This window comes from Heptranchias perlo, chromosome 1 (assembly GCF_035084215.1).
Source record: "Heptranchias perlo isolate sHepPer1 chromosome 1, sHepPer1.hap1, whole genome shotgun sequence".
NCBI lineage: Eukaryota > Metazoa > Chordata > Chondrichthyes > Hexanchiformes > Hexanchidae > Heptranchias > Heptranchias perlo.
In genome coordinates this window covers 42,107,698-42,134,969 of record NC_090325.1, presented here as the reverse complement: position 1 = coordinate 42,134,969, position 27,272 = coordinate 42,107,698, and the positions used below count along the sequence as shown (strand labels likewise).

The 27,272-nt window shown below is 40.2% G+C and overlaps 1 protein-coding gene across 1 annotated transcript in view; it reads right to left on the bottom strand.

Annotated features, from left to right (window-relative positions):
- rai14 (retinoic acid induced 14) overlaps positions 1-27,027 on the bottom strand; it is a 280,091-nt gene extending 253,064 nt beyond the window's left edge. Inside the window, exons 1-2 of the mRNA XM_067984243.1 lie at positions 26,913-27,027; positions 26,014-26,091 (exon numbers count right to left, since the gene is read on the bottom strand). Of these exons, the coding sequence (XP_067840344.1) occupies positions 26,014-26,049 (36 nt within the window). The 5' untranslated portion in view covers positions 26,050-26,091; positions 26,913-27,027. The remainder of the gene's footprint in view (positions 1-26,013; positions 26,092-26,912) is intronic.
- Positions 27,028-27,272: the final 245 nt, after the last annotated feature.

Sequence of the window (27,272 nt, the reverse complement as noted above, 5' to 3'; positions counted from 1 at the left end):
AAAAAAATGGTGGGTGGTTCATATTTTGCTGGGACCTGTGCATGAATGCACCCCTGGCACTGGGATGTGAATCTGTCATGAATAAACTGCAACTATACCCAATACTCCATGGAGTGGTTGGGTGGGGGGGGGGGGCTGCATGGACTGAAGAACACAAGTGTCATTTTTGCAGTGGTGGATTTAGAAAATTCCGGTATTGCAAAATTAATTTTCTAGGGAGGTGTGGGCAGTTGCCCCTCTCACACAAGGAAATCTTGACTATTCACACTTCTTCAATGCTTTTTCCAACATTTTGAAGTGTATGGAGATCCTGCCATTGGGCTTTTGGACTTATGAAAGGTGGCAGCAATTGTACTTCTTGAACGCTGCTTCAACAACAATTAGTTATATTTAAACCATTTAAATGTTTTCATTTTCAGTAATTTGCCTGACTGTTAACTTTGTGCTTGTAGGAGACTATAACCAATGTCTTATCATCATCATCCCCATTGCAGAGAAAAGCTCCTGTTTTCATGCGCCACTTCACGATAAGCTTTTGCCATTTGTTATTATTTGCTGTTCTGGCTCCATTGTGTTGACACCTTGCTAGCTCCAAATGAGCAAACAACACTCTTCCACTATCTAAATACTTTTTGTGAATCTGAATACTTTTTTTTTAAAAAAAACTGAATTTCTCTCATAGTTACAATAAACAAAACTTGAGATTTTGGGACTACTTCCACTGGAGAACAAAAGCACTAAAAGGGGATTTAGAGGTTTTTAAAATTATGAAGGGTTTTGATGGGATCAATAAGGAAAGATCATTTATTATATTATCATTGGAGGTACAGAACATGAGACAGTCATTCAGACCATTGTGCCTGTGCCATATCTTTGAAAGAGCTATCCAATTATTCCCAATCATAGGAACAGGAGTAGGCCATTCAGCCTCTTGAGTCCGCTCCGCCATTTGATAAGACCATGGCTGATCTGTGATCTAACTCCATATACCTGCCTTTGGCCCATAACCCTCAATACCTTTGGTTGGCAAAAAGCTATCTATCTCAGATTTAAAATTAGCAATTGAGCTATCCCTAGCTCTTTCTCCTTAGCCCTGTAATTTTTTTCCCTTCAAGTATTTACCCAATTCCATTTTGAAAGTTACTACTGAATCTGTTTCCACCACCCTTTAAGGCAGTGCAAACTATATCATTACAACTCACTGTGTAAAAAAATGTTTCCTCATGTCGCCTCTGGCTCTTTTGCCAATCACCTTAAATCTGGCTCCTCTGGTAACTGACCCCTTCTGCCAGTGGAAACAGTTTCTCCTTATTTACTCTGTCAAAACCATTCATGATTTTGAGCTCCTCTATCAAATCTCCCTTTAACTTTCTCTGCTCTAAGGAGAACAACCCCAGCTTCTCCAGTCTCTCCACATAACTGAAGTCCCTCATCCCTGCTACCATTCTAGTAAATCTCTTCTGCACCCTCTCTAAGGCCTTGACATCCTTCCTAAAGTGTGGTGCCCAGAATTGAACACAATACTCCAGATGAGGCCTAAGCAGTGTTTTATAAAGGTTCAGCATGACTTCCTTGCTTTTGCACTCTATGCCTCTACTAATAAAGCCCTGGATCCCATATGTTTTTTTTTTAAACAGCTGTCTCAACTTGTCCTGTCACCTTAAAAGATTTGTGTACATACACCCCCGGGTCTCTCTATTCCTGCACTCCCTTTAAAATTGGACCGCTTAGTTTATATTGCCTCTCCTAATTTTTCCTCCCAAAATGCAACACTTCGCAATTCTCTGCATTAAATTTCACCTGGCATCTGTCTGCCCATTTCACCATCTGTCTATGTCCTCCTGAAGTCTGTTACTATCCTCCACATTGTTTACTACATTTCTGAGTTTTGGATCATTTGCAAACTTTGAAATCATACCCTCTATACCCAAGTCTAAGTCATTAATATATAATCGAAAAGAGCAGTGGTCCTAATACTGACCCCTGGGGAACACCAATGTATACTTCTCTCCAGTCTGAAAAACAACCTTTCACCACTACTGATGAAAGGTCTTCGACCTGAAGTGTTAACTCTGTTTCTTTCTCCATAGATGCTGCCTCACTTGCTGAGCTTTTGCAGCATTTTCTGTTTTTAGTTCGCCACTGCTGTCTGCTTTCTGTCCCCTAGCCAATTTTTATCCACGCTGCCCCTGTCCCTTTCATCCCATGAGCTTTAATTTTGCTAACAAGTCTATTATGTGGTACTTTATCAAATGCCTTTTGAAAGTCCATATACACAACATCGACCGCACTACCCTCATCAAACCTCTCCGTTACTTCATCAAAAAACTCAATCAATTTAGTCAAACACGATTTTCCTTTAACAAATCCGTGCTGACTTTCATTTATTAGCCCATACTTTTCCCAAGTGCCAATTTATTTTATCCCGGATATTATCTCAAAGTTTCCCCACCACCACTGTTAGGCTGACATGGCCTGCAATTGTTGGGTTTATCAGTCTCCCTTTTTTTGAATAGGAGTGTAACATTTGCAATCCTCCAGTCCTGAGCTGATAAGTGGCAAGTAACATTTGCTCCACACAAGTGCCAGGCAATAATCATCTCCAACAAGAGAGAGTCTAACCACCTCCCCTTGACATTCAACGGCATTACCACTGCCGAATCCCCCACCATCAACATCCTGGGGGTACCATTGACCAGAAACTTAACTGGACCAGCCACATAAATACTATGGCTACTAGAGCAGGTCAGAGGCTGGGTATTCTGCAGCGAATGACTCACTTCCTAACTCCCCAAAGCCTTTCCACCATCTACAAGGCACAGGTCAGGAGTGTGATGGAATACTCTCCACTTGCTTGGATGAGTGCAGCTCCAACAACGCTGAAGAAGCTCGACACCATCCAGAACAAAGCAACCCACTTGAAGGCCTCCTATTGTTCAATTACTGTTTTGCCTACCGATTTTTGATTCCAATCCACCGGGGCAAGATCCCTTTTTAACTCAATGAAATTAGCCTTCCTCCAGTTAAGTATTTTCACATTTGATTGCTCCTTGTCCTTTTCCACAATTATTAACATTAGAGAGGAGAAACAAGGTGCACAGAGGACTGGGTGGGACAAACAGCACTAGAGTAGAGTTCAGAAATAAGAGGGATCAGACGGGGGGTAATAGCGAGGCAGACTAAGATGAGTTTCGAGTGCATGTGTATAAATGCAAGCAACGTGGTAATTAAAGTCGGTGAGCTGCAGGCTCAAGTCGCCACATGGGACTATGATATAGTGGCAATAACAGAGACCCGTTTCAAAGAAGGGTACTTAATATTCCTGGCTACATGGTATTCAGGAAAGGTATGGATGGAAAGAAAGGAGAGGGTGGCAGTATTGATCAAAGAAACTATTACAGCACAGGAAAGGGATGATGTAGTTGAGGAGTCAAAATTTCAAAATTTACAGATGACACAAAACTTGGAAGGGTAGTAAACAGTGAGGAGGATAGTGATAGACTTCAAAAGGATGTAGATATTCTGGTGGTACGGGCGGACACGTGGCAGATAAAGTTTAACTTGGAAAAATGCGAGGTGATGCATTTTGGTAGAAAAAATGAGGAGAGACAATATAAACTAGAGGGCACAATTCTAAAAGGGGTACAGGAACAGAGGGATCTGGGAGTGTATGTGCACAAATCGTTGAAGGTGGCAGGGCAGGTTGAGAAAATGGTTAAAAAAGCATACGGGGTCCTGGGCTTTATAAATAGAGGCATAGAATACAAAAGCAAGGAAGTCATGATGAACCTTTATAAAACACTGGTTCGGCCACAACTGGCGTATTGTGTCCAGTTCTAGGCACCGCACTTTAGGAAGGATGTGAAGGCCTTAAAGAGGGTGCAGAAGAGATTTACTAGAATGATTCCAGGGATGAGGGACTTAAATTACATGGAGAAGCTGGGGTTGTTCTCCTTGGAACAGAAAAGGTTGAGAGGAGAATTGATAGAGGTATTCAAAATCATGAAGGATCGAGACAGAGTAGATAGAGAGAAACCGTTTCCATTACGGAAGGGTCAAGAACCAGAGGGCATAGATTTTAGGTGATTGGCAAAAGATCCAAAAGTGATATGAGGAAAACTTTTTTACACAGCGAGTGGTTAGGATCTGGAATGCACTGCCCGAGCGAGTGGTGGAGGCAGATTCAATCGTGACCTTCAAAGGGGAACTGGATAAGTACTTGAAACAAAAAAATGTGCAGGGCTATGGGGATAGGGCGGGGCAGTGGGACAAACTGGATTGTTCATGCAGAGAGCCAGCGCGGACTCGATGGGCCAAATGGCCTCCGTCGATGCTGTAACCTTCTATGATTGTAAGACAAAATCTATTTGGTTAGAATTAAGGAACAACAGAGCGGCTATTACGCTACTGTATATCCTAGGCCACAAAATAGTGGGAAGGAGATACAGGAGCAAATTTGCAGGCAAATTACAGAAAGATGTAAGAACTATGGAGTAGTGAAAATGGAGGGCTTCAATTATCCCAATATAGTTTGAGACAGTTACAATGTAAAGGGCAAAGAGGAGGAGGAAGTCCTGAAATGCATACAAGAGAACTTTCTGAAACAGTATGTTTCCAGCCCAACCAGGAAGGAAACAGTGCTGGATCTAGTTCTGGGGAATGATGTGGGGCAGAAAGAGCATGTTTCAGTGAGGGAGCATTTGGGGAACAGTGATCATAATATCAGTTGGCTTAGAATAGTTATGGAAAAGGACGAGGAACAATCAAATGTGAAAATACTAAACTGGGGAAGGGCTAATTTCAGTGAGTTTAAAAGGGATCCTGACAGGTGGATTGGAATCAAAAATTAACAGGCAAAACAATAATTGAACAATGGGAGGCCTTCAAGGAGGAGTTGGTTCAGGTACAGGATAGACACATTCCTACAAGGGGGAAAGGAAGGGCATCCAAAGCTAGAGCTCCCTGGATGACTGAAGATATAGAGATTAAAATGAAACTGAAAAAGGTTAATAATAGAGTAGAGAACCAGGCTGAATACAGAAAGTACAGAAGAGATCTAAAAAAAGAAATGAGGGGCAAAGAGAGTATGAGAAAGGATGCTGCCGTTGTAGCAATAAAGGAGGAGGTAGTAGCGATATTGGAAAGGAGGTACTTAAAAGATTGGCAGCACTATCTGAAGTGGTGGTGGAAGCAGGGTCAATTGTGGCTTTCAAAAAGGAATTAGATAGATGCCTGAAGGAGAAAAATTTGCAGTGATATGGGGAATGAGAGGGGGAGTGGGGCTAGCTGGATTGCTCTTGCAGAGAGCCAGCGCAAGCTCGATGGCCCGAATGACCTACATCAGCGCCGTAACCATTTTATGATTCTATTCAGTGTAGTAATGTCACCCGGTCCAGATGCGAGGCATCCAGGTTACTGAGGGAAGTAAGGGTGGAAATTGCAGAGGCTCTGGCCACAATCTTCCAATCCTCCTTAGGTATGGGGATGATGCCAGAGGATTGTAACTGTTACACCCCTGTTCAAAAAAAGGGGAGAGCAATAAACCCGGCAATTACAGTCTCGTCAGCCCAACGTTGGTGGTGGGGGAACTTTGAGACACAATAATCCAGGACAGAATTAATTGAATAAGTATGGGCTAATAAATGAAAGTCAGCACGGATTTGTTAAAGGAAAATCGTGTTTGACTAAGTTGATTGAGTTCTTTGATGAAGTAATGGAGAGGGTTGATGAGGGTAGTGTGGTTGATCTTGTGTATATGGATGTTCAAAAGGCATTTGATAAAGTACCACGTAATAGACTTGTTAGCAAAATTAAAGCCCATGAGATGAAAGGGACAGTGGCAGCAGGGTTACAAAATTGGCTATGGGACAGAAAGCAGAGAGTAGTGGTGAACGGTTGTTTTTCAGACTGGAAGAAAGTATATACTGGTGTTCCCCAGGTCTTAGGACCACTGCTCTTTTTGATATATATTAATGACCTGGACTTGGGCATTCAGGGTATAATTTCAAAGTTTGCAGATGACACAAAACTCAGAAATGTAGTAAGCAATGTTGAGGATAGTAATAGACTTCAGAAGGACATAGACAGATGGTGAAATGGACAAGACACATGGCAAATGAAATTTAACGCAGAGAAGTGTGAAGTGATACATTTTGGTAGGAAGAAAGAGAAGCAATATAAACTAAATGGAACAATTTTAAAGGGGGTGCAGAAACAGCCACCTGGAGATGCACATGCAGATATCTTTGAAAGTGGCAGGACAAGTTGAGAATGCTGTTAAAAAAACATATGGGATCCTGGGCTTTATTAATAGAGGCATAGAGTACAAAAGGAAGGAAGTTATGCTAAACGTTTATAAAACACTGGTTAGGCCTCATCTGGAGTATTGTGTTCAATTCTGGGCACCACACTTTAGGAAGATTTTTAGGTCTTAGAGAGGGTGCAGAAGAGATTTACTAGAATGGTACCAGGGATGAGGGACTTCAGTTATGTGGAGAGATTGGAGAAGCTTGGGTTGTTCTCCTTAGAGCAGAGAAAGTTAAAGGGAGATTTGATAGAGGTATTCAAGATCATGAACAGTTTTGACAGAGTAAATAAGGAGAAACTATTTCCAGTGACAGAAGTGTCAGTAACCAGAAGACACAGATTTAAGGTGATTGGCAAAAGAGCCAGAGGCAACATGAGGAAACATGATCTCACAAAGCGAGTTGTAATGATCTGGAATGCACCGCCTGAAAGGGTTTTAGAAGCAGATTCAATCATAACTTTCAAAAGGGAACTGGATAAACACTTGAAGGGAAAAAATTACAAGGCTATGGGGAAAGAGCAGGGGAATGAAAGTAATTGGATAGCTCTTTCAAAGAGCCGTCACAGGCACGATGGGCCGAATGGCCCCTTCCTGTGCTGTACCCACTATGATATTCTAAACCTAATGATATTATGATCACTGTTCCTCAAATGCACCCCTACTGAAACATGCTCCACTTGCCCCACTTCATTTCCCAGAACTAGATCCAGCACTGCTTCCTTCCTCATTGGGGTGGAAACACAGTTCAAGAAAGTGTTCTTGTACACATTTCAGGAATTCCTCCCCCTCTTTGCCCTTTACATTGTTACTGCCCCAGTCTATACTGGAATAAATAAAATCCATTATCACTACTCTATAGTTCTTGCATCTTTCGGGTAATTTGCCTGCAAATTTGCTCCTCTTTCTTCTGGTTGTGATGAGGATTCATCAGTTTACAAATGTCATGAAGAGAGTGAGAACAGAGGGTAGGAGAAATTTCTGTGCAGATTTGTTGCAGCATGGAGTAATTTGCCACAGGAAGTGGTTGAGACAGAGACCAAGACTAAGGCCATTGCACCTTTTAAGGGAAAATGGATACATATTTGAAGCTAGAGTATTGTGTCCAATTATGGGCATGGCACTTTAAGAAGGATATCAAGGCCCTAGAATGGGTGCAGAGGAGATTTACTGGAATGGTACCAGGGATGAGGGATGAGGGATTTTGGTTATGTTTACAGACTAGAGAAGCTGGGATTGTTCTCCATAGAGCAAAGAAGTTTAAGGAGTGATCTAATAGATGTGCTCAATAGTATGAAGGGTTCTGATAGAGTAGATTGGTCGATAACCAGAGGACACAGATTGGCGATGAACCAGAGGGGAGATGAGGAGAATTTTTTTTACGCAGCGAGTTGGTATGATCTGGAATGCACTTCCTGCATTCGTGTCGTGTCTGACTAACTTGATTGAATTTTTTGAGGAGGTAACAAGGAGGGTCAATGAGGGTAGTGTGTTTCATGTAGTGTACATGGATTTTAGCAAGGCTTTTAACAAAATCCCAAATGGCAGACTAGTCAGAAAAGCAAAAGCCCATGGGATCCAAGGGAGATAGTGGCAAGTTGGATCCAAAATTGGCTCAATGGCAGGAAGCAAAGGATAATGGTCAACGGGTGTTTTTGTGACTGGAAGGCTGTTTCCAGTGGGGTTCCACAGGGCTCAGTACTAGAGTCCCTTGCTTTTTGTGGTATATATTAATGATTTAGACTTCAATGTAGGGGGCATGATTAAGAAGTTTGCAGATGATACAAAAGTTGGCTGTGTGGTGGATAGTGAGGAAGAAAGCTGTAAACTGCAGGAAGATATCAATGGACTGGTCAGGTAGGCAGAAAAGTGGCAAATGGAATTCAATCTGGAGAATTGTGAGGCAATACATTTGGGGAGGGCAAACAAGACAAGGGAGTACACAATAAATGGTAGGATACTGAAAAGTGTAGAGGAACAGAGGGACCTTGGAGTACATGGCCATAGATCCACGAAGGTAGCAGGACAGTTAGATAAGATGGTTAGAAGGCAAACGGGATACTTTCCATTATTAGCCAAGGCACAGAATATAAGAGCAGGGAGGTTATGGGAGAACCTTCACCACGCAGACTTCAGAGGTTCAAGAAGACGGCTCACCACCACCTTCTCTTAGGGATGGGTAATAAATGTTGGCCTTGCCAGCGATGCCCACATCTCATGAATGAATTTTTTTTTAAATGCTAGAACAGTATAAAACACTAGTTAGGCCACAGCTAGAATACTGCTTACAGTTCTGGTCTCTACATTACAGGAAAGATGTGATTGTACTAAAGAGGTAATAGGAGATTTACAAGGATGTTGCCAGGACTGGAGAATTTTAGCTATGAGGGAGACTGGATAGGCTGGAGTTGTTTTCTTTGGAACAGAGGAGGCTGAGGGGAGATTTAATTGAGGTGTATAAAGTTATGAGGGGCCTATTTGCCTTAGCAGAGAGGTCAATAACCAGGGGGCATAAATTTAAAGTAATTGGTAGAAGGATACAGGGGAGTTGAGGAGAATTTTATTCACCCAGAGTGTGGTAGAGGTCTGGTACTCACTGCCTGGAAAAGTGGTAGAGGCAGAAACCTCATCACATTTAAAAAGTACTTGAATATGCACTTGAAGTGCCATAACCTACCAGGCTACGGACCAAGAGCTGGAAAGTGGGATTCGGCTAGATAGCTCTTTCTCAGCCGGTATAGGCACAACGGGCCGAATGGCCTCCTTCTGCGTCGTAAATTTCTATGATTCTACCTGAATGGGCGGTGGAAGCAGATTCAGCAGTAACTTTTAAAAGGGAATTGGATATATAATTGAAATGGAAAAATTTGCTCTTTCAAAGAACCGGCACAGGCATGATGAGTTGAATGGCCTCCTTCTGTGTGCTATAAACTTCAATGTTTCCGTGTGTCTGAACTTTTCTTTCCCTCTTCCCATTTCCCTGAACTCTCGTCTCTCCCTGGGTTTGAATGTCTCTCTCTCTTGCAACTTCTCGGCCTTTCCTGTCTGGACTTCTCCGTTTATCTGTCTGGACTTCTCCATCCCCATGTCTGAACTAGTCTCTCCCCCCCAAAGGTCTGAACTTGTGCATCCCTCTCTCCTGCCCCACCTCAACTCCCGTATCTGAACTTGTTTCTGAAAAAAGCTCGTGAAATTTTCTCTCATCTTCCCCCAAAATTAGATAATTCCCAAACCACCATAAAATGCACGTGATCAATATTTCTTAAACACCGAGAGTGAATTTCCACAGAGCTTCTCTCACTTGTCTGCCTGAACTTTGGAAGAACCACGGAAAGCCCGGAAAAAGGCATAAATGCCATAACACAATTTTTCCAGGGTTACGCTAGAATATTGATCACCTTGGTTCACGCTGGAAAAGTCATTCATTTTAACTTCCCACCAGCTCCTAACCCTCCTGTTCTTGGGTGTTAAAATCCTCCACCTTCGCGCTGAAAATTTAAGTCCTTGCCGCTGCACAATCTGCACTATAAAAGCATGCAACCTTCATCCTAAAAGCATAATTCAACCACCATCACCTTTCTTCCTTTCTCTTCTCTTCTCTCTTCTCCCATCTTCCTCCACAAAAAAGTGGCATAGCCCTTTGGGCCTCTAGTGCTTATGCCTCAGTATTTTCTTTGCATTGGAATTTTTTCATCTGGTGTACTTATTTAGTAACAGACACATGGCAGAGGCTTTAGCAAAAAATATCTGGCACAAATCCAAGCTTTGGAATATACGTTTCTGCATAAGAGATTTGAAGCACAGAAAAAATTATGTACCCATTAAAATAGAATACATTAATCCTGCCGGGGACAGGCAAATGAAAATGCTCATGGCCCAAGCTTGATTCAACCAGCCCCTGATGCAACTTAGACGCCTTGGGCTTGATTTTACAATGGTGGCGGGTTGGCAGCGGGGGAGGGGGGGTGAAGGTGCGCATGGCAAACCCGCATAAACAAAACTTACTGTTTCTGACACGATCGCACATTGATTTGATAGTGATTAATGTCCTCTCCGGGTTTCGCGCCCGGCAGCTAGCCTGATTGACAGGCAGGCTGCTGTAAGGAGCTGCAACACGGTGGGGGGGGGGGGGGGTGGCGGGGAAGGGGCGAGGAGAGAGAGCGAGACGTCATCTGATGCTGGACTGGAAGGCCGGGGCCGGGGGGCGGAGAGGGGGACATCAGAGCAGGTTTCAAAGGTAGATTCATTTAGTGTTTTCACTTCCTTCCATGGTTTTTTATTTAATTTATTTCGTTTCTTCTAGCCTGATCTGGCCCATCATGCCTGGTTTCACCAGGCGTGAACCAGAAGCGGTGGGCAAGCCACCCAGGTAAGTTAAAAATCTTTCTAATTACTTCATCTGTCACAGGTAAAGTGCCTTAAGTACCTCACAGTTGCAGCCGGTTTCCGAACCTGAACGGGATTTCCGCGATTTTCGGAGCCCCCCCCCGCCCGCAATTGCATCCTAAAATCACCCGCCTTCTGTGCAAACAAACTAAATTGTTGCTTTAAGTTATACTGTAATTGCGTTAATGTTACAATTATGTTATTTGTGGTATAATCTTTACTGGAATAATGCAAATCTGATGCAATTATTCCACCCTAGAATCATACTAAATACTATATGCAGTTAGGCAGATGGTTACTTCAGTCCCTCGGCTATCTACTTGTTTTCCTACTGCAAGTGGATTCAACAGAGGGAAAAGAAAACACACCGCAGTGCATCATGCAAGTTAAACGACCAGGATTGGGAAAATCTCAACTGGTTAGATATGCAAATGTAATCATATTGAATATTTTGAATGTTAAAAAGGGAAATTCTTGGCTGTCAAGGGACAGCGTTACACTATAACAAAAAATAGATTGTCCAGCTCCACACTGGAGGAAGGTGATAGGGAAGAGAAGAGTGAGCAAGAAAGCGAAGAGACATAGAAAGAGAGGGGGAGAGAGAGAGAGAGAGAGACCATAAGAACGTGGTACAGTGACAACATCATCGCCAAGTTCTAGAGGAAGTTTCTGTGCATTTTTCATGTTCTTAAAAATAAGAGATATAAAGAAAAAGTTCTGATGAAGGGTACTGAAACAATGCCCCAGATTTTGCTGTCAAAGTAACAGTGAGGCTAATGGCACTTGCAGTTATTTATGTACAAATGACACAGCAACTTCAAGTGAGGGGCAGATGCGTGGTGAAACTAAAATATCCATCAATTGCTGTCAGAGTTGCACCGCTCCGCCATTAGCTTCACGAAAACAGCATCGTGCTGTCTGACTCACCATTGAAATGCATTAAATGGCATGAAGTTGTGGTACAATCTTTATTGGAATAATGCAAATCTGATGCAATTACTACACCCTAGAAACATGCTAAATACATAGTTAGGCAGGTGGTTACTTCAGTCTCTCAGCTATCTTCTCATTTTTCTACTGCAAGTGAGTTCAACAGACGCAAAAGAAAACACACTACAGGGCATCCTGCAACTTAAACAACCATTTTAAATAAAAATGACTCTAAATCAGGCTTCTTGCATCACTTCAGACCAGCCCTAACTTTGTGTGGCAAGTTTAGTTCGTATCTACTGCACAAATACAGCAACTTCATGCGCATATTTAATTAAGCCTGGATTCAGATAAGAAGAGCTTTTCAGCTGTCAGAGATTCTTTTAATCTCCAAGTGTTAGTTACTGCCAAACAACCTCTCTGGCACTGAAAATTAACTATTACAAGTGTGGAGTCTCATTCCTTCAGGTTTTAATTGTTTTTGGATAATTTTACATTTTTTAAAAAACTTTTCCTTTGTCTCTTTTTTTCTCTCTCTCTCTCAATCCAATCTTTCTTTCCCTCACTTTATTTCCCTTTATTTACATGATTTGACATTGAATTCCCCCTCTCTAATTTACACTTCCTTCTCGGTCCTTATGCTATTAATTTCACAATCCTTCAATCTGATTAATTAAGGAGATACACAGTTGCTTGCCCTGTTCACTCAGGTCCCAGATGCCCTGTTTCTCTTGCTGCGACGTTATCAGCTCGCGCTTTCAGAAACTTGCCACGCAAAAAAATAAAAACCTAAACGGACAAGGGCAAGTCTAACTAATGGCAGATGCCGTTAGATGACCTGCCACAGCAAAATCTGGGCCATCAACTTTAAGGTACCAACTAACCTATGTATTTTCAACATTTTCTGTTTTTACTTATTGAAAATAGAATGAACTGAAGGTTTCATTTTGAACAGTTTAAGTAACTTTGTATTCTGGGTGATTCTTTTATAAAAGACTATTTTCTCACAATAAAAACATAAGTATCATATCTGTGTCAGTTTGGTTCAATGGTGGTACTCTCGCCTTGGAGTCAGAAGATTATGGATTCACACTCCACTCCGGGACTGGAGCACTAGACTGACACCTCAGTACTGTACTGAGGGAGTGCTGCATCTTTCAGATGTAGCATTAAATTGAGACTCCATATGCCTGCTCGTGGGCATATAAAATATCCCATGGTGCTATTCAAAGAAGAGCAAGGGAGTTCTCTCAATGTTTTACCTCACATTTATTCCTCAACCAACACCACCAAAAAACAGACTAACTGGTCATTTATCTTATTATTTATGGGTCTCGGCTGTGCTCAAATCCGCTGCTTTGTTTGCCTACAAACTGTGACTACACTTTAAAAGTAATTCGTTGGCTGTAAAGTGCTTTGGGACATCCTGAGGATGTGAAAGGCTACATAAATGCAAGTCTGTTCTTTCTATATCAACTCTATGAACCTACCATTTTATTTTCTTAATACATGCTCCCAGCAATGCCAGTTCATTTATGACCTTCATTGGTGAAAAAGCTGCAAGATACCTAAAATAGAATCAGTTACTTTCTTGATCAGTTATTTAAAACTTTAAATACTGCTGCAATACACCAACCAGCCAAAGAATTCATACAATGTTACGAGGTAATATTGATGCATAGTTACAATCTGAAGTTGGCAATGAAAACGAAAAAGAATCTAGACATGAATTTTTGGCAGTCAGGCAATTTCTAACCAACCACCAGTAAATTGCCTAGGGTACTGAAAAGAACACATAATTGCACAAGCCCCTTTAACAGAGTATCAAATGGAATGACATTATGAATAAATTGAAAAGAATGTCATTATAAATAACCATAAATCAAAGGCCCCACACATGTCTCTGTTTCCTTTTTGACTCAGTGATAAGTTGATTTCCATTCTTTTGGGGCATTTTTATTCCTCAAGGGATGAGGTCAGAGACTGGGTCACATCCCGTCTATACTGCATCTCTCGTTCCCTTAGTAAGAGCTGCAAGCAGCGACGGTCTCAAGAGGATACTGACTAAGTTTTAAAAAGTACAAATGCATCATTACCACAGTGCTCTATACTTCATTACAGCATTTGCAATCATTTAAAACCATTTACACAGTAATGTCTGCATCAGATCTTTTTTCCTCTAAAATGTCAACATATAATAAAACAAAGAAATTCAATACGCATTTACATTGCATGGGTTCCCCCACTAATAGTTAATACCTGTTAACATATATTAAAACAATAAATATGGACATAAACTTGAAGCAGGAAGCTTTATATGGCAAACTATGAAATACTATTAAAATTGAACAAGGATAAGGCTATACCACTTCTCTGAATACATGGAGCTCTACAGTTTGCAACATATAAGCACTTTCTGTAGCAATGATTTTTGGAATTTTTCTCATGCCAATTGTTAGAAATAATATATGGAATCAGAGTGTTTTTATGTAAAGTCAGTATTTTCTGACACCTTTTTAAAAGTTTTACTTTAGTATGTAAACACTACTAACCTCCTCAAAAGATCTGTTCAACAACTACCAATTGGTACATTACAAATAGCATGAACAAAGTTTTATGTAAAAATCTCAATCAACCAGCTACCCAATAGAGTATATAATCTTTCTACAATAAGAACGTGGAAAAACATGACTACTTTCATTCTTTTTTTTAAAACAAACTGCCACTAGCTTAACTTTCTATTTTAACATTTAAGCAAATTGGTAGCCAATACAACCCAGTCATGTGGTCAGGCTGAGTGGTGCTAAGATTTCTTTTGTAATCCCGCAAGACATCATAAAACACCAGCAATAAAGCCACTTTCAAAAGATAATTTCCACTACTCTAAGAGATGGGGAACAACGTCATATCAATACAGTTATGCTTCTCAAATGAAATAAATGGAATCAACACTGCTCAAAGTATTTTGTGATGATCAATAAGCATAATCAAGATTCAAAATCAAGTGAGCATTTACATTGCAATGATAGGTAGCAGTTTTACTTCACAGACATTGTAATTATAGTATAAATACTGCCTGGAGTGAAGCTGAGAGAACAGGGAGCCCCATTTCACTTTGCCCCCAGAGTTAATTTGGGCCTTAACACTTGATTTATACTACACAAGTTTAGCTTCTGTGCATAGCTAAAACTGCTTCATATCAATGCTAAATTTGTAGTGTAAATGCACCCCAAGTGAAAATAATTATTCTACAAAATAATCCATTTATAAAATATAGTTTTTCTAAAGTGGGTTTTAAGTGTAACTTTACTGCCAGTGACAAAAACCACCCCCATCCTCATTAACTGGAAGTTAAATGTCCTACAGTATCCTCAGTAGTGTCGTGGTTATCGTCCTGGACTAGCAATCGAGAGGTCGTGAATTCAAATCTAATCATGGCAAGTTTGAAATTCAATTAAATAAATCTGGTAATTTGTGGGTTAACATCAGAAAAATGACTGAAAGCTGCTGGTCTGTATAATAAAAAGCTTAACTGGTCTACTAATGTCCTTCAGGGAAGGGAAGGAAACCTGCTGCTTTTTACTAGTCTGGCCCACGAGGTTGACTACAAATACTCTGAAGTGACTTAGCAAAACCATTTAGTTGTAATGCAATTGCTTCAAGGTGGCAGAACACCATCTTCTCAGGGCAACTAGGGATGGGCAATAAATGTAGCCAGCATCACCCAATTCCCAAGAACAAGTGAAAAAAGCAACCAAAGATGTAAAATCAGAGTGAGTGTATGAAGACTTAGGAGTGCTAACAAGTGTCCTTTAGTGGAAACTCAGACTCTCTTATAATCCTTCGAAGCTCAAACATCAATACTTGGAATTCTTCCAAAACCATTTACAAACTAGAAGAAATGCCTGTGCTGTGCTGCGCTGCATTGGTACATGATTACTGTGCTGATTTTTATTCAAAGGTTCAGTGTTTAATAAGACTAAGGTTTTTAACTCTTACACTGCTGACCAGTCCAGGAACATTCCAATTCCCCTGGGCATTTTTCTCCCCCATGTTGTTAAATAACAAGCCATGATGCTGAAACACTATTACAGTAATAAAATTACATCATGTCAGGTACAGCTTTACTTCATTAATCCCAAAATACAAAAACATAAAAAAATAAACTAAGCATTTTACTTCTGCTACCTTGTCTTCCTTTTTCCCCCCACTGTCCTCTCTTTCCCCCCCACCAACTTTACTTTCACAATTACAATTTTACTTTCCCCCTACGAAATTTAATTTTGTTTTACAAAAAAACTTCAATCCTTTTATTACTCATTCTTTTCTTCCTCCTGAATCTCACCAGCCAAAAAACTTTCAAAATTTAGATTTCACTTGCCTAAAAACTGGGCCTAAAGGCCGCTTCTTCAGTCAATTAAAACCCACGGTCTGAAGATTAACATGGCCTGAACAAACCAGGAAAGTCTGCCATCAGAAAAGGTCATTGGCAAAGTTTGTAAGTTACTGTAAATACACTTTTTCACAAAGCACCGTTCTCTTGCCTGTTCTTTATTAAATTAATTGCTGGTTCATAAACCGACTTTCTGTCTGATAGGAAGTATATTCAATCCACCTACTAAAGCCAAGGAGAATCAAGCAGCAGCATGTGATATATTCTAGTAAACTCAGATAAGTGTCAAGGGTTCTCTATTCAATGCTTGGGTCTCACAATCATACATCTAGTTACTGGGCCAGGTAAAGGCACATTCCGGATTGTAGGGGACATGAGGGTCACTTATGGGCATGGCCAGTGACACTCAAACAGTAGACTATCTTGTGTAAATCAAAAAAGGTAACAATTATACTATTAAGTATCTATCAACTCACCCTGAACAGGGTGTTGATAGCCATATAACAGATTTAATAATGAGCAGGACTTATGAAATTCATTTAACTAGATTACACTGCTGAATACAGAAGTCAATCAGATTTCCCAGCAGAAATACCGATCAAGAGCAATTTGTAATCATTTCAAAATGAAATCTTGTAATCTGACTTCAATTGAATCAATCTGAATAAATTGAAGATAACTTTTATTTTAGAAAACATTCTTTTTAGAAAAAGCTGTGGTACAAGTTTGAAGAACCTGCAAAAATGAGTCTAGCACAAGCCAAGCGATTATTAAAAGTATTTTTATTTGTATTTGCTGCAATCTTGAAATACAAAAATGTTCCTTTCACAAATTCAACAACTTGTACCTTTAACTTAGCAAAACATCCGAGGCACTTCAGTTAAATACCAGACCACAGAAAAGATTGTACAGGTGGTTCAGGAAGATGACCAAAACTGCATTTGAAGAGCTAATTATAAGGAGGCTTTTGAAAGTAGGGACAGATGTAGCAACTCAAAGGGAGGGAGTTCCAGAGACCGGGGAGTAGATGGCTGATGGGTCTGTCATGGATGGTAGAAAGGAGTGAAGATGGGAATGCATAATTGATGAGAGCTGCAAAAGTGCAAGCAGAGATGTGGGGCTAGAAGGGACTGCAAAAGTAGGAAGGGGAGAGATCATGGAGGAACTTGAAGGCAGTGATTTTGAAACTAATGTGTCGGGAGATGGGCAGCCAACGAATCTTGACAAGGGTTGGGGCGACAAATGAGCTGATTTTATGAAGGATAGGACACAGGCAGCAGAGCTCTGAATGAGTTGGAGTAATGTTTTTTAACGAGTATTTTTGTTAGGCAAGGGTGTTAAAGGTTACGGAACCAAAATGGGTCGATGGAGTTGAGGTACAGATCAGCCATGATCTAATTGAATGGTGGAACAGGCTTGAGGTGCTGAATGGCCTACACCTGTTCCTATGTTCCTAATGTAAGGTGAAACTCGGGAGGCCAGTGAGAACATTGGGGGAAAAAAAGTGCCAAGAACAAACAAAAGTATGGGTGAGAGTTTTAGTGGCAAGGAGTTAAGATAGGGGTTGAGACAGTTAATGTCTGAGGTCTGGTGATGGATAGGATGTGGAGTTTGAAGCTTAGGTTAGAGTTGAGCTTGAGCACACAATGCAGAAAGGGAGCTAGGCACAGAGTTTCTGGCAGGAGACAAACAGGTCATCTTTGGTCTTACCAATGTTGGGGTGTAAGAAATTCTGATGCATCCACAACTTGGATGTTGGTCAGGCAGTTGTGGAATCAAGTACAGCAGTGGTGAGGTGAAGCTGGGTATCGTCCACATATGTATTTCAATATGAAAACAGAAGGAAAGGCAACTTCCCAAGCAAATTTCTCAGATTTTCCACAGAATAAAGAGAACATTCATGCTTATATTTAGTGAATGAGTCAAGCTTCTCAGCTTTTATATTGCTGTCTTAACATAGTCATTCATAGGGCAGACAGAAGAATTTATACAAATGGATTGAAGTTTTACCTTTTTATTGGAATTCCATATTGCAGAATTTATCAACTATATTTTAAATTTTACCAGTTTATAGGATAATCCTGGGTTAATGAATATAATGATGAATAATTCAATACATTCATACTTCAGTCCTCAGTAACTTTTCCCAGCCAACACCTTCAAAATTAATCAAAATTTAGTTTAAATAATCACTTAATTTTTAAAAATGTTAATGCTCAAAATACTGCTCTTTTCATCTTCTAAAAGGGTATCGGTGTCAAGGCACACATCAAATGAGCTTTTATTTTATCTGCGTTACTGTTAACACAGGTCACTGCCACCTCTTACATACAATTAGTGTCACTTTAGTATGGAGGCAGGGTTTTGTTAGCCAGCTCCCAAAGCTTAAACTACTGAATCCCAACAGAAGACTAGCTACTTGTGAGTCTACAGATCTACCACCATAATAAAGAAGCTGAATTTAGAGGAGTAAATGATAGGAGCCAGTTCACAGACACCACTCTCCTGGAAACCAAACAGAAGAGTGCCAACAAAAAAAGCAGCTCCAAGATGATTCTCTTTGCCCACCACCCCACTCTTAAGAGCGGTCACCTAATCACTTACTCCTTGACTTATCTCTTAATTATTTTCTAGCCATGGCTCAGTGGTAGCATTCTCACCTCAGTCAGGAGGCCATGGGTTCAAGCCCCACTTCAGAGACTTGAGCACGTAATCAAGGTTGGCACTTCAGTGTAGTACTGAGGGAGTACTGCACTATCAGAAGTGCCATCTTTTGGATAAGACATTAAACCAAGACCCCCATCTGCCCTCTCAGGTGAGCATAAAAGATCCTTGGCACTATTTGAAGATGAGCAAGGGATCTCTCCCAGTGTCCTGGCCAACATTTACCCCTCAACTAATATCACTAAAAAAAAATTATCTGGTCATTTATCTCATTGCTGTTTGTGGGACCTAGCTGTGTGCAAATTGCACGTTCAGTTTCCTACATTACAACAGTGACAACATTTCAAAAGTACTTCATTGGCTGTGAAGTGCTTTGGGATGTCCTGAGGACATGAGAAGCACTATAAAAATGCAAGTTCTTTCTTAATCTTTTCAAGCTTGTTGGGATCATACGTTCTGGGTCTTGTTCCTTCATCTTGGTTTTCCAATTTTTAAAAGTTTCTCTAATCAACAGATCAACGGACATTTAGGACCGAGATAAGGAAAAATTTCTTCATTCAGAGGGTTGTGAATCTTTGGAATTATCTACCCCAGAGGGCTGTGGATGCTCAGTCGTTAAGTATATTGAAGACTGAGGTGGATGGATATTTGGACACCAAGGGAATCAAGGGATATGTGGATAGGGCAGGAAAGTGGAGTTAAGGTATTGAATGGCAGAGCAGGCTCAAGGGGCTGTATGGCCTAATCCTGTTCCTATTTCTTATGTTCTTATATGGGAATGATTTTATAGCTATTTTATTTTTAAAAATTAATTACATTGAATAACAATATATTTACTATGGTATGATGGAAAAGAATGCATGTAATAGTTTAACTGAGGACAAGAAAGATCATCATCAACCAAATTTTGTTTTAGATGCTGGAGAGAAAGACAGAGATTTAAGGAGGAAGTTCAGAGATTAGGACAAGGCAGCTGAAGGGTCACCAATGGTGGGGCTAAGAGAGGGGAGGGGGATGCATAGAGAGTGGACAGGTGATGAACTTGGATTAAATGGTGGAAGCAGATTCAATAGTAACTTTCAAAAGGGAATTGGATCTCTACTTAAAAAGGAAAAATTTGCAGGGCTACGGGGAAACAGTAGTGGAGTGGGATTAATTGGTAGCTTTTTCTGGGAATATGATAGAATTTCACATTGAGTTTGAGAGTGATGTCTAAAACTAGAGTCTTAGCCGTAAATAAAGCCAATTACATAGGTGGGAGGGGCAAGTTGGCTAAGGTAGATTGGGAAATTAGATTAAAAGGTATGACGGTAGATAAGCAGTGGCAAACATTTAAAGAAATATTTCAAAATTCTCAACGAATATACAGTCCATTGAGAAATAAAAACTCCAGGGGAAAAGTGAACTATCCGTGACTAACTAAAGAAGTTAAGGATAGTATTAGATTAAAAGAAGAGGCTTATAATGTTGTGAAGAATAGTAGTAAGCCTGAGGATTGGGAGAGTTTTAGAAACCAGCAAAGGAGAACCAAAAAAAATGATAAACAAGGAGAAATAGAATATGAGAGTAAACTAACAAGAAATATAAAAACAGATTGTAAGAGCTTCTACAAGTGTGTAAAAAGGAAGAGAGTAGAAAAAGTCAACATTGGTCCCTTAGCGGCTGAGACAGGAGAAATTATAATGGGGAATAAGGAAATGGCATAGATGTTAAACAAATATTTTGTATCTGTCTTCACAGTAGAAGACAAAAAAAAATACCAAAACTAGTAGGTAACCAAGAGACTGATGAGAGTGAGGAACTTAAAGTAATTAATATCAGTAGAGAAAAAGTACTGGAGAAACTAATGGGACTAAAAGCCGACAAATCCCCTGGACCTGATGGCCCACATCCTAGGGTTCTAAAAGAGGTAGCTGCAGAGATAGCGGATGCATTGGTTGTGATCTTCCAAAATTCCCTAGATTCTAGAACGGTCTCAGTGGATTGGAAGGTAGCAAATGTAACACTACTATTCAAGAACGAAGGGAGAGAGAAAACAGGGAACAACAGGGGAGCTAGCCCGACATCAGTCGTTGGGAAAATGTTGGAATCCAGTATCAAGGAAGTGATAACAGGGCACTTAGAAAATCATAATATGATTAGGCAGAGTCAACACTGTTTTATGAAAGGGAAATCATCTTTGACAAATTTTTTAGAGTTTTTTGAGGATGTAACTAGAAGGGTAGTAAAGGGGAACCAGTGGATGAAGTATATTTGGATTTTCAAAAGGCATTCAATAAGGTGCCACATAAAAGGTTGTTACACAAGGTAAGGGCTCATGGGGTTGGGGGTAATATATCAGTATGGATAGAGGATTTGTTAACGGACAGAAAACAGAGAGTAGGAATAAATGGATCATTTTCAGGATGGCAGGCTGTAACTGGTGGGGTGCTGCAAGGATCAGTGTTTGGGCCTCAGCTATTTACAATCTATATTAATGACTTAGATGAAGGGGCCAAGTGTAATGTATCCAAATTTGCTGACAATACAAAGCTAGATGGGAAAATAAGCTGTGAGAAGGACACAAGAGTCTGTAAAGGAATATAGACAGGCTAAGTGAGTGGACAGTAAGGTGGCAGATGGAGTATAATGTGGGGAAATGTGAGGTTATTCACTTTGGTAGGAAGAATAGAAAAACAGAATATTTTTTAAATGGTGAGAAACTATTAAATGTTGGTGTTCAGAAAGATTTGGGTGTCCTCGTACAAGAAACACAAAAAGTTAGCACGCAGGTACAGCAAACAATTACGAAGGCAAATGTTTAATGCAAGGGGGTTGAAGAACAGGAGTTAGGAGGACCTGCTATAATTGTACACGGCTTTAGTGAGACCTCACCTGGAGCACTGTGCACAGTTTTGGTCTCCTTATCTAAGGAAGGATATACTTGCCTTAGAGGCGGTGCAACAAAGGTTCACTAGATGGATTCCTGGGATAAGAGGGTTGTTCTATGATGAGAGATTGAGTAGAATGGGCCTATTCTCTCTGGAGTTTAGAAGAATGAGAGGTGATCTCATTGAAACATAAAAGATTCTGAGGGGGCTTGACAGGGTAGATGCTGAGAGCTTGTTTCCCCTGGCTGAAGAGTCTAGAACTAGGAGGTATAGTCTCAGGATAAGGGGTCTGCCATTTAAGACTGAAATGAAGAGGAATTTCTTCATTCAAAGGGTTGTGAATCTTTGGAATTCTCTACCCCAAAGGGCTGTGGATGCTGAGTCGTTGAGTACATTCAAGCCTGAGATAGATAGATTTTTGGAGTCTAGGGGAATCAAGGGATATGGGGATCAGGCGGGTAAGTGGAACTGAGGTCGAAAATCAGCCATGATCTTATTGACTAGCGAAGCAGGCTCAAGGTGCCATATGGCCTACTCCTGTCACTATTTCTTATGTTCTTTCTGAGAGCCGGCACAGGCATAATGAGCTGAATGGCCTCCTTCTGTGTTTTATGATTCTATGAGATGAGGCATGGGGAATTCAGATATAGGTTGAACTCACCGAGGATGAGGAGTCACAGTACAAAGGGTGAGGGAAGGAAGAAGACAGGGTGTTTCCTTAAGGAAGTCAATGAGGAGCTGTAAGCAATGAAGATTTTAAGAGAGACATAGGGATAGAAGTGAGAGAGATGTTAGACGGAGAAGATAGTGCTGGAGGAGGGGGAGGGGGAAAAAAGAAGAGGCCAAGGTGTGACTTGGCAATGAGGGCCATGCAATTGGGTGGAGCTGCTGGTGGGGAACTTCTATAAGGAGGAAAGAGTTGCCACCCAAGTTTCTGCTAGTGCTATGATTTGCATCATCCACACTGTGTTTATGAATGATAAGAACCTTGCTCATGAGTGAGCTGACATTCTGGAGTGATATACTGTGCTTAGTCTGCTATTCTTTCCTGTCTTTTTATTGACCCTTATGAGACTTGCCTCATAGAGTCCATGCAATATAAGAAAATATAGCAGAGTAAAAACTCTACTGTATCAAATGCAAATATGGGATTGGAGGGAGGGCGCGGGAGAAAGAGTGGGGAAAAAAAAGAGAAAAAGTCAACATAAAGTTAGCTACGTTAATCATTAACTTCAGTCACGTAGCAGTACGGTGAACTAACTCATTCTGCCATTGCATTAGAAATGCAGGCCTGCTTACCCCTCCCTCTTTCGATGGGCTTCTTTTGCAGCAATTATATAATCTCAGCAAAGCTATCTTGGGGAATGAAAATAACAAAATAATTAGACGGTGTCTGCCTGCATAGCTCACCCACCATCAATGGCACCTATCTGCCATCTGGGTCAGAAAATGTGTTTGATGCAGTTAGAAGGGAAATAAACACTTTGAAAATTTGTATTACAAAAAGAAAGATGCGGAAGATCTTACCCTAGACTGTAAAACATCAATCATCCGTTCCTTATATAGGACAATGGTGATGAAACATCGCTATTCTGATGGGTTTTAACAAGCAATTAGTCAAATACACAAAATGGTATGCCACGAGTTACCTTTCCCTATCTCCCATCCTCCACTCCAAATTTTCCTCAGTCTGGCAAACCATTACATTAATAGACTCAAGAATAAATAGAGATACTGTACAAGTGCCAGTGATATCTGGCCAAAATAAAGACAAAATAATAGTTGACTTCTTTTAAAAATGCAAAATAAGTCAAACCACTCAAGAGTTTTTGCATCATATTAAACATTGAACAGGTAATTTCCAACTATATGCAAATTAGATTTGTAACAAATCACATGGATATCAATCAATTTTTTTTAAAAATTAACATTTATGTTAAAATGAGGCAATGGTGCTGTACCTTCCTTTTGTAAAGTTCTCTTTTCCCATGCATTTTATTGAGCTATCAAAACATGTTACTAGATTCCAACCAGTCTCTGGAGGCAAGTGTTTGTTCAGTGATTATGAAAAATGGTCCTACTCACCAACCAATGGGACACAACAAAACATTTTTCATATGTGCGGTTATATCCAAATAAACAACCAAAGAGGAAACATTACAAAATCCAAACCAGAATTTAAAAAAAAGTTTTGGGGAGAAAGTTTAGGTATAAAACAAAACTAAAACAAAAAAGAGTGCAAACTACCGATTCTTTGGTTTACAAGTTGGGCAAGAAAGTCCTTTTGTTTCCTAAATGGCACTCTCCTTTGGACATACCTGGCTTTTATAAACAAGTGCCGCTGCCAGTCTCTGTCTCCATACCTAGTGGTCTCCCAAACAGTGGCCATACCGATTGGCCCACGTACATTATAATACAACATCCTGATTTTCAGTTCAAATTTTTAAAAAATAAAATGTCAATATTTGGAAGTCATAAAATCATAACTGATTGAGATTTAACAAGCCTTGTTTTTACAGCTCAACATTGAATCCTCAAATCAATTACAAACTTGTATGTATATACAAGTTATTAAATTTCACAGTCTGAACTTCAGATCCTGCTTTTTAAAGGGTTTAAAACTTTAAAAATTAGCAGTTTCCAGCTATGAAAGTATGCTTATTCATACTCGTGGAAAACATACTCTGACTGGCTTCAAACCATTTTGATTTAACGGAGTGCATCCTTGTGAAAGACTGCTACTGCCACCCACACCCACAAATATATGTGGAAATAAAATTATTTAAGCGTGACAAAACCTGGATAATCTGAATAACAGCAACGTAGCCAGCTAGAGGTGAAAAGGTGCCTTTTTGAAATGAAAATAAAGCTTTCCATCCCTTCAAAAGTATCATTTTCTTCCCTGTTTTGAAGAAATGATTGAAAGTACTCACGCTTATTCTAAGAGGAAACTAGTGAATTATAGATTCAGACCACATCCACTGCAGTTTGGGTAGGTGATTGCTTTTTAAATAGAGATGTTAAGTAACAGAATAGCTGTAACATATTGTCAGTGTTTTGAGGAAGTCATCAGAATCCTGAGACTGTATTACAACCTGTAACTCAATGCAACACAGCTTTAGATATAGCGTGTAACTAGATTAACTTACAAGCAGTTACCAAGGACGGTGGAATCTAATGTGTGAAAGTCCCTCTTTGATTTTAAAAATGTCATACCCCAAAACAGATCCTGTGAAGAAAACTCTCCTACATCATATTGCACAACAGAAAGGGCTTGAGATCTATAATTAAAACTAAAATTATGATATACACAAACTAATACATTAATTTGATTTTAAAACTGTCAAATACCATACAGTCTCTTCAAATTATGACCAGTTCATAACTGTTTCTTCATGAAAGCACAGCAATAATTACCATAAAATCCAGTGTATAAATTTCATTTTTTAGGACATTATCATCCATGAAGGTGCAACAGTTACAGCAACGTGCAAAGAAAAGTTCTGTACCAATGCAGTCTACATTTCAGAAAGATATGTTACATTAAAAAGTTGCCTAACGCAATATCATAATGTAACCAAACTTAGACAAACAATTTAGCAACAAATAAATCAAAAGATACAGCATGCAAGTAAACTAAAATGCTTTTCTGCAGTATTCCTCATTCTATGAAGCCCATTAATCTATTACCATGACTATCAGAAATCAATAAGGGTGTGGATTTTCCTTGGGAAGTGTTCTTTTTCCCTCTGTTCTTGTGTTTTTCCTGCAACTCTGGAATTTCCTTGCCAAAAAATATTTTCTGCAGTAAATGTCAGTTCCAAAAAATATATGTGGAAATAAAATTATTTAAGTGTGACAAAACCTGGATAATCTGAATAACAGCAATGCTCATCACATGGGGCCATCACACCTTGGGAGCTGTGATATATGCTGTGGGGGGGCCACTAAGATGGCAATACCAGCATGCACAATTGGTCACTAGCTGGTTGGGAGAAGAGTACTACTAATGTATTAGGGAAGTATTAGAGGGGCTCAGAGTATGTACAAATGGACCAAACCTCCTCACCCATTGGAATTTCATGGGTGGCAGTATCAGTATTGGTTGCACAGTGACCCCATAGATGTTACAATGTGGGAGGGTAGTAGTCAAGGTACTGCAGGTATGTGGGGGGAGAGGGTAGAAGAAACCTTGTGCAAATGACTAGTTTCCTTTATCCGACTTTTTCTTGAAAGTCCATTATTTTAACCTATTCATTTAATAAATTAAAAATAATTTGACCCCCAACATCTCTGCACTCAAAAGATATCTGCAGATTTAGAGGACAAAATCTGAGGATTCTGAGTCAAGTTTGTACAGACTTCTGATTACCCTGCCAATTACTATATCAGTGTCGAAGTTAACACTGTTGTTTGTAGCAATGAGTCAACCAATAACAGTTATGTAGACGGCCTGCGGTACTTACATCACTCTTTCTGAACTTGGCTTTTAAGCTTTTCATTTTCGCCCAATGTTACTGCTGAGTGCCAAACCTTAATAAAACCTAGATAAATACACAAAACAAAATCATTCTATTATAACCTAATCGGAAAACTTTGTTTCAAAATACGCGAAATTTATGACGGTTCTTCCTATTGTTACCCATGAACATTTTTTGTATGAATGCCAAATAATACTCGTGGACTGACTGCACTGAATAAATTGGGATCCAGTACTCCTCATGCATTCATTCACCAGTATTTGCACATTAAGTTAAATTAAAAGTTGCCAAAGTTGAACATTATATTCGTTACAGCAATCAAAATTATTTGAAAAAGTTGTTACTTTAATAAACCAAACTGCGAAAAGTGGTGTTAAAACATTAAAAGACAGGATTGGATGTGCAGTAATCACAGCCAAATAAAATTGGTCCTTATCTGGTCATTCGAAGCAGTAAAACAATACGGCACCGTTTCAACTTCTCGCTTTAAACTTCATCAATAAACTTTTGCGGCTTGATCGTTTCTAAGGCAGTTTCTGCAAAGATGTTCTCGAATTAAATGAATCTTGCCTCGCTCCTCTTTGGCAGCCCTGCTTTTCTTTTTGCGGGTGCTACTCTCATTCATTCTTTATCCCCCCCCCCCCTCCCCTCCTCCATCTGTTTCCAGCCCCTCTCCTCAATTTGCCTCCGCTCGAGTGTGACAGTCCTCAGGAACGAATCGCATGCGGGAACTTTCACTGCTACAAACAATAAACCCATTCATTCGCTCATCTGCTCTATTTACAAATCGAGAGAGAAAGAGGGGGAAAATGCAACCAAAATATTGCAGTAAAAAAAAATAAAGTTTCGGTTCTGCCGTTCTTAGATGGGAAAAGTGAACTCACCCCATGCCAGCGTGAAGATTGAACGAGCGGGTGAATCTCTCTCTCTCTCTCTGCAAAACTTGTAAGTGTCTGAGTTGCACGCACTGTACCCGGAGCCGCCTCTAACACCGCTCCAACTGCCTCGCGGCGGAAAACGCAGCGACAGCGCGTGCCATTGTCCCTGGCGTCCTCACGTCATCCGCAAAGAACGCGGTGGCGGCGCGCGCCGTTCTGTTGCCTTTGTTGCCGATTGTGTTTGTGATGTTCGCAGCGTTCTGACCGAGTGTGACTCGAGCCTTTTGCCCGCACTGTGTGGATTGATTGTCGGGACATTGCTTAGAGCTGGAAACATGTAAACAAAAAAGGAGCATTTCCCAGTGT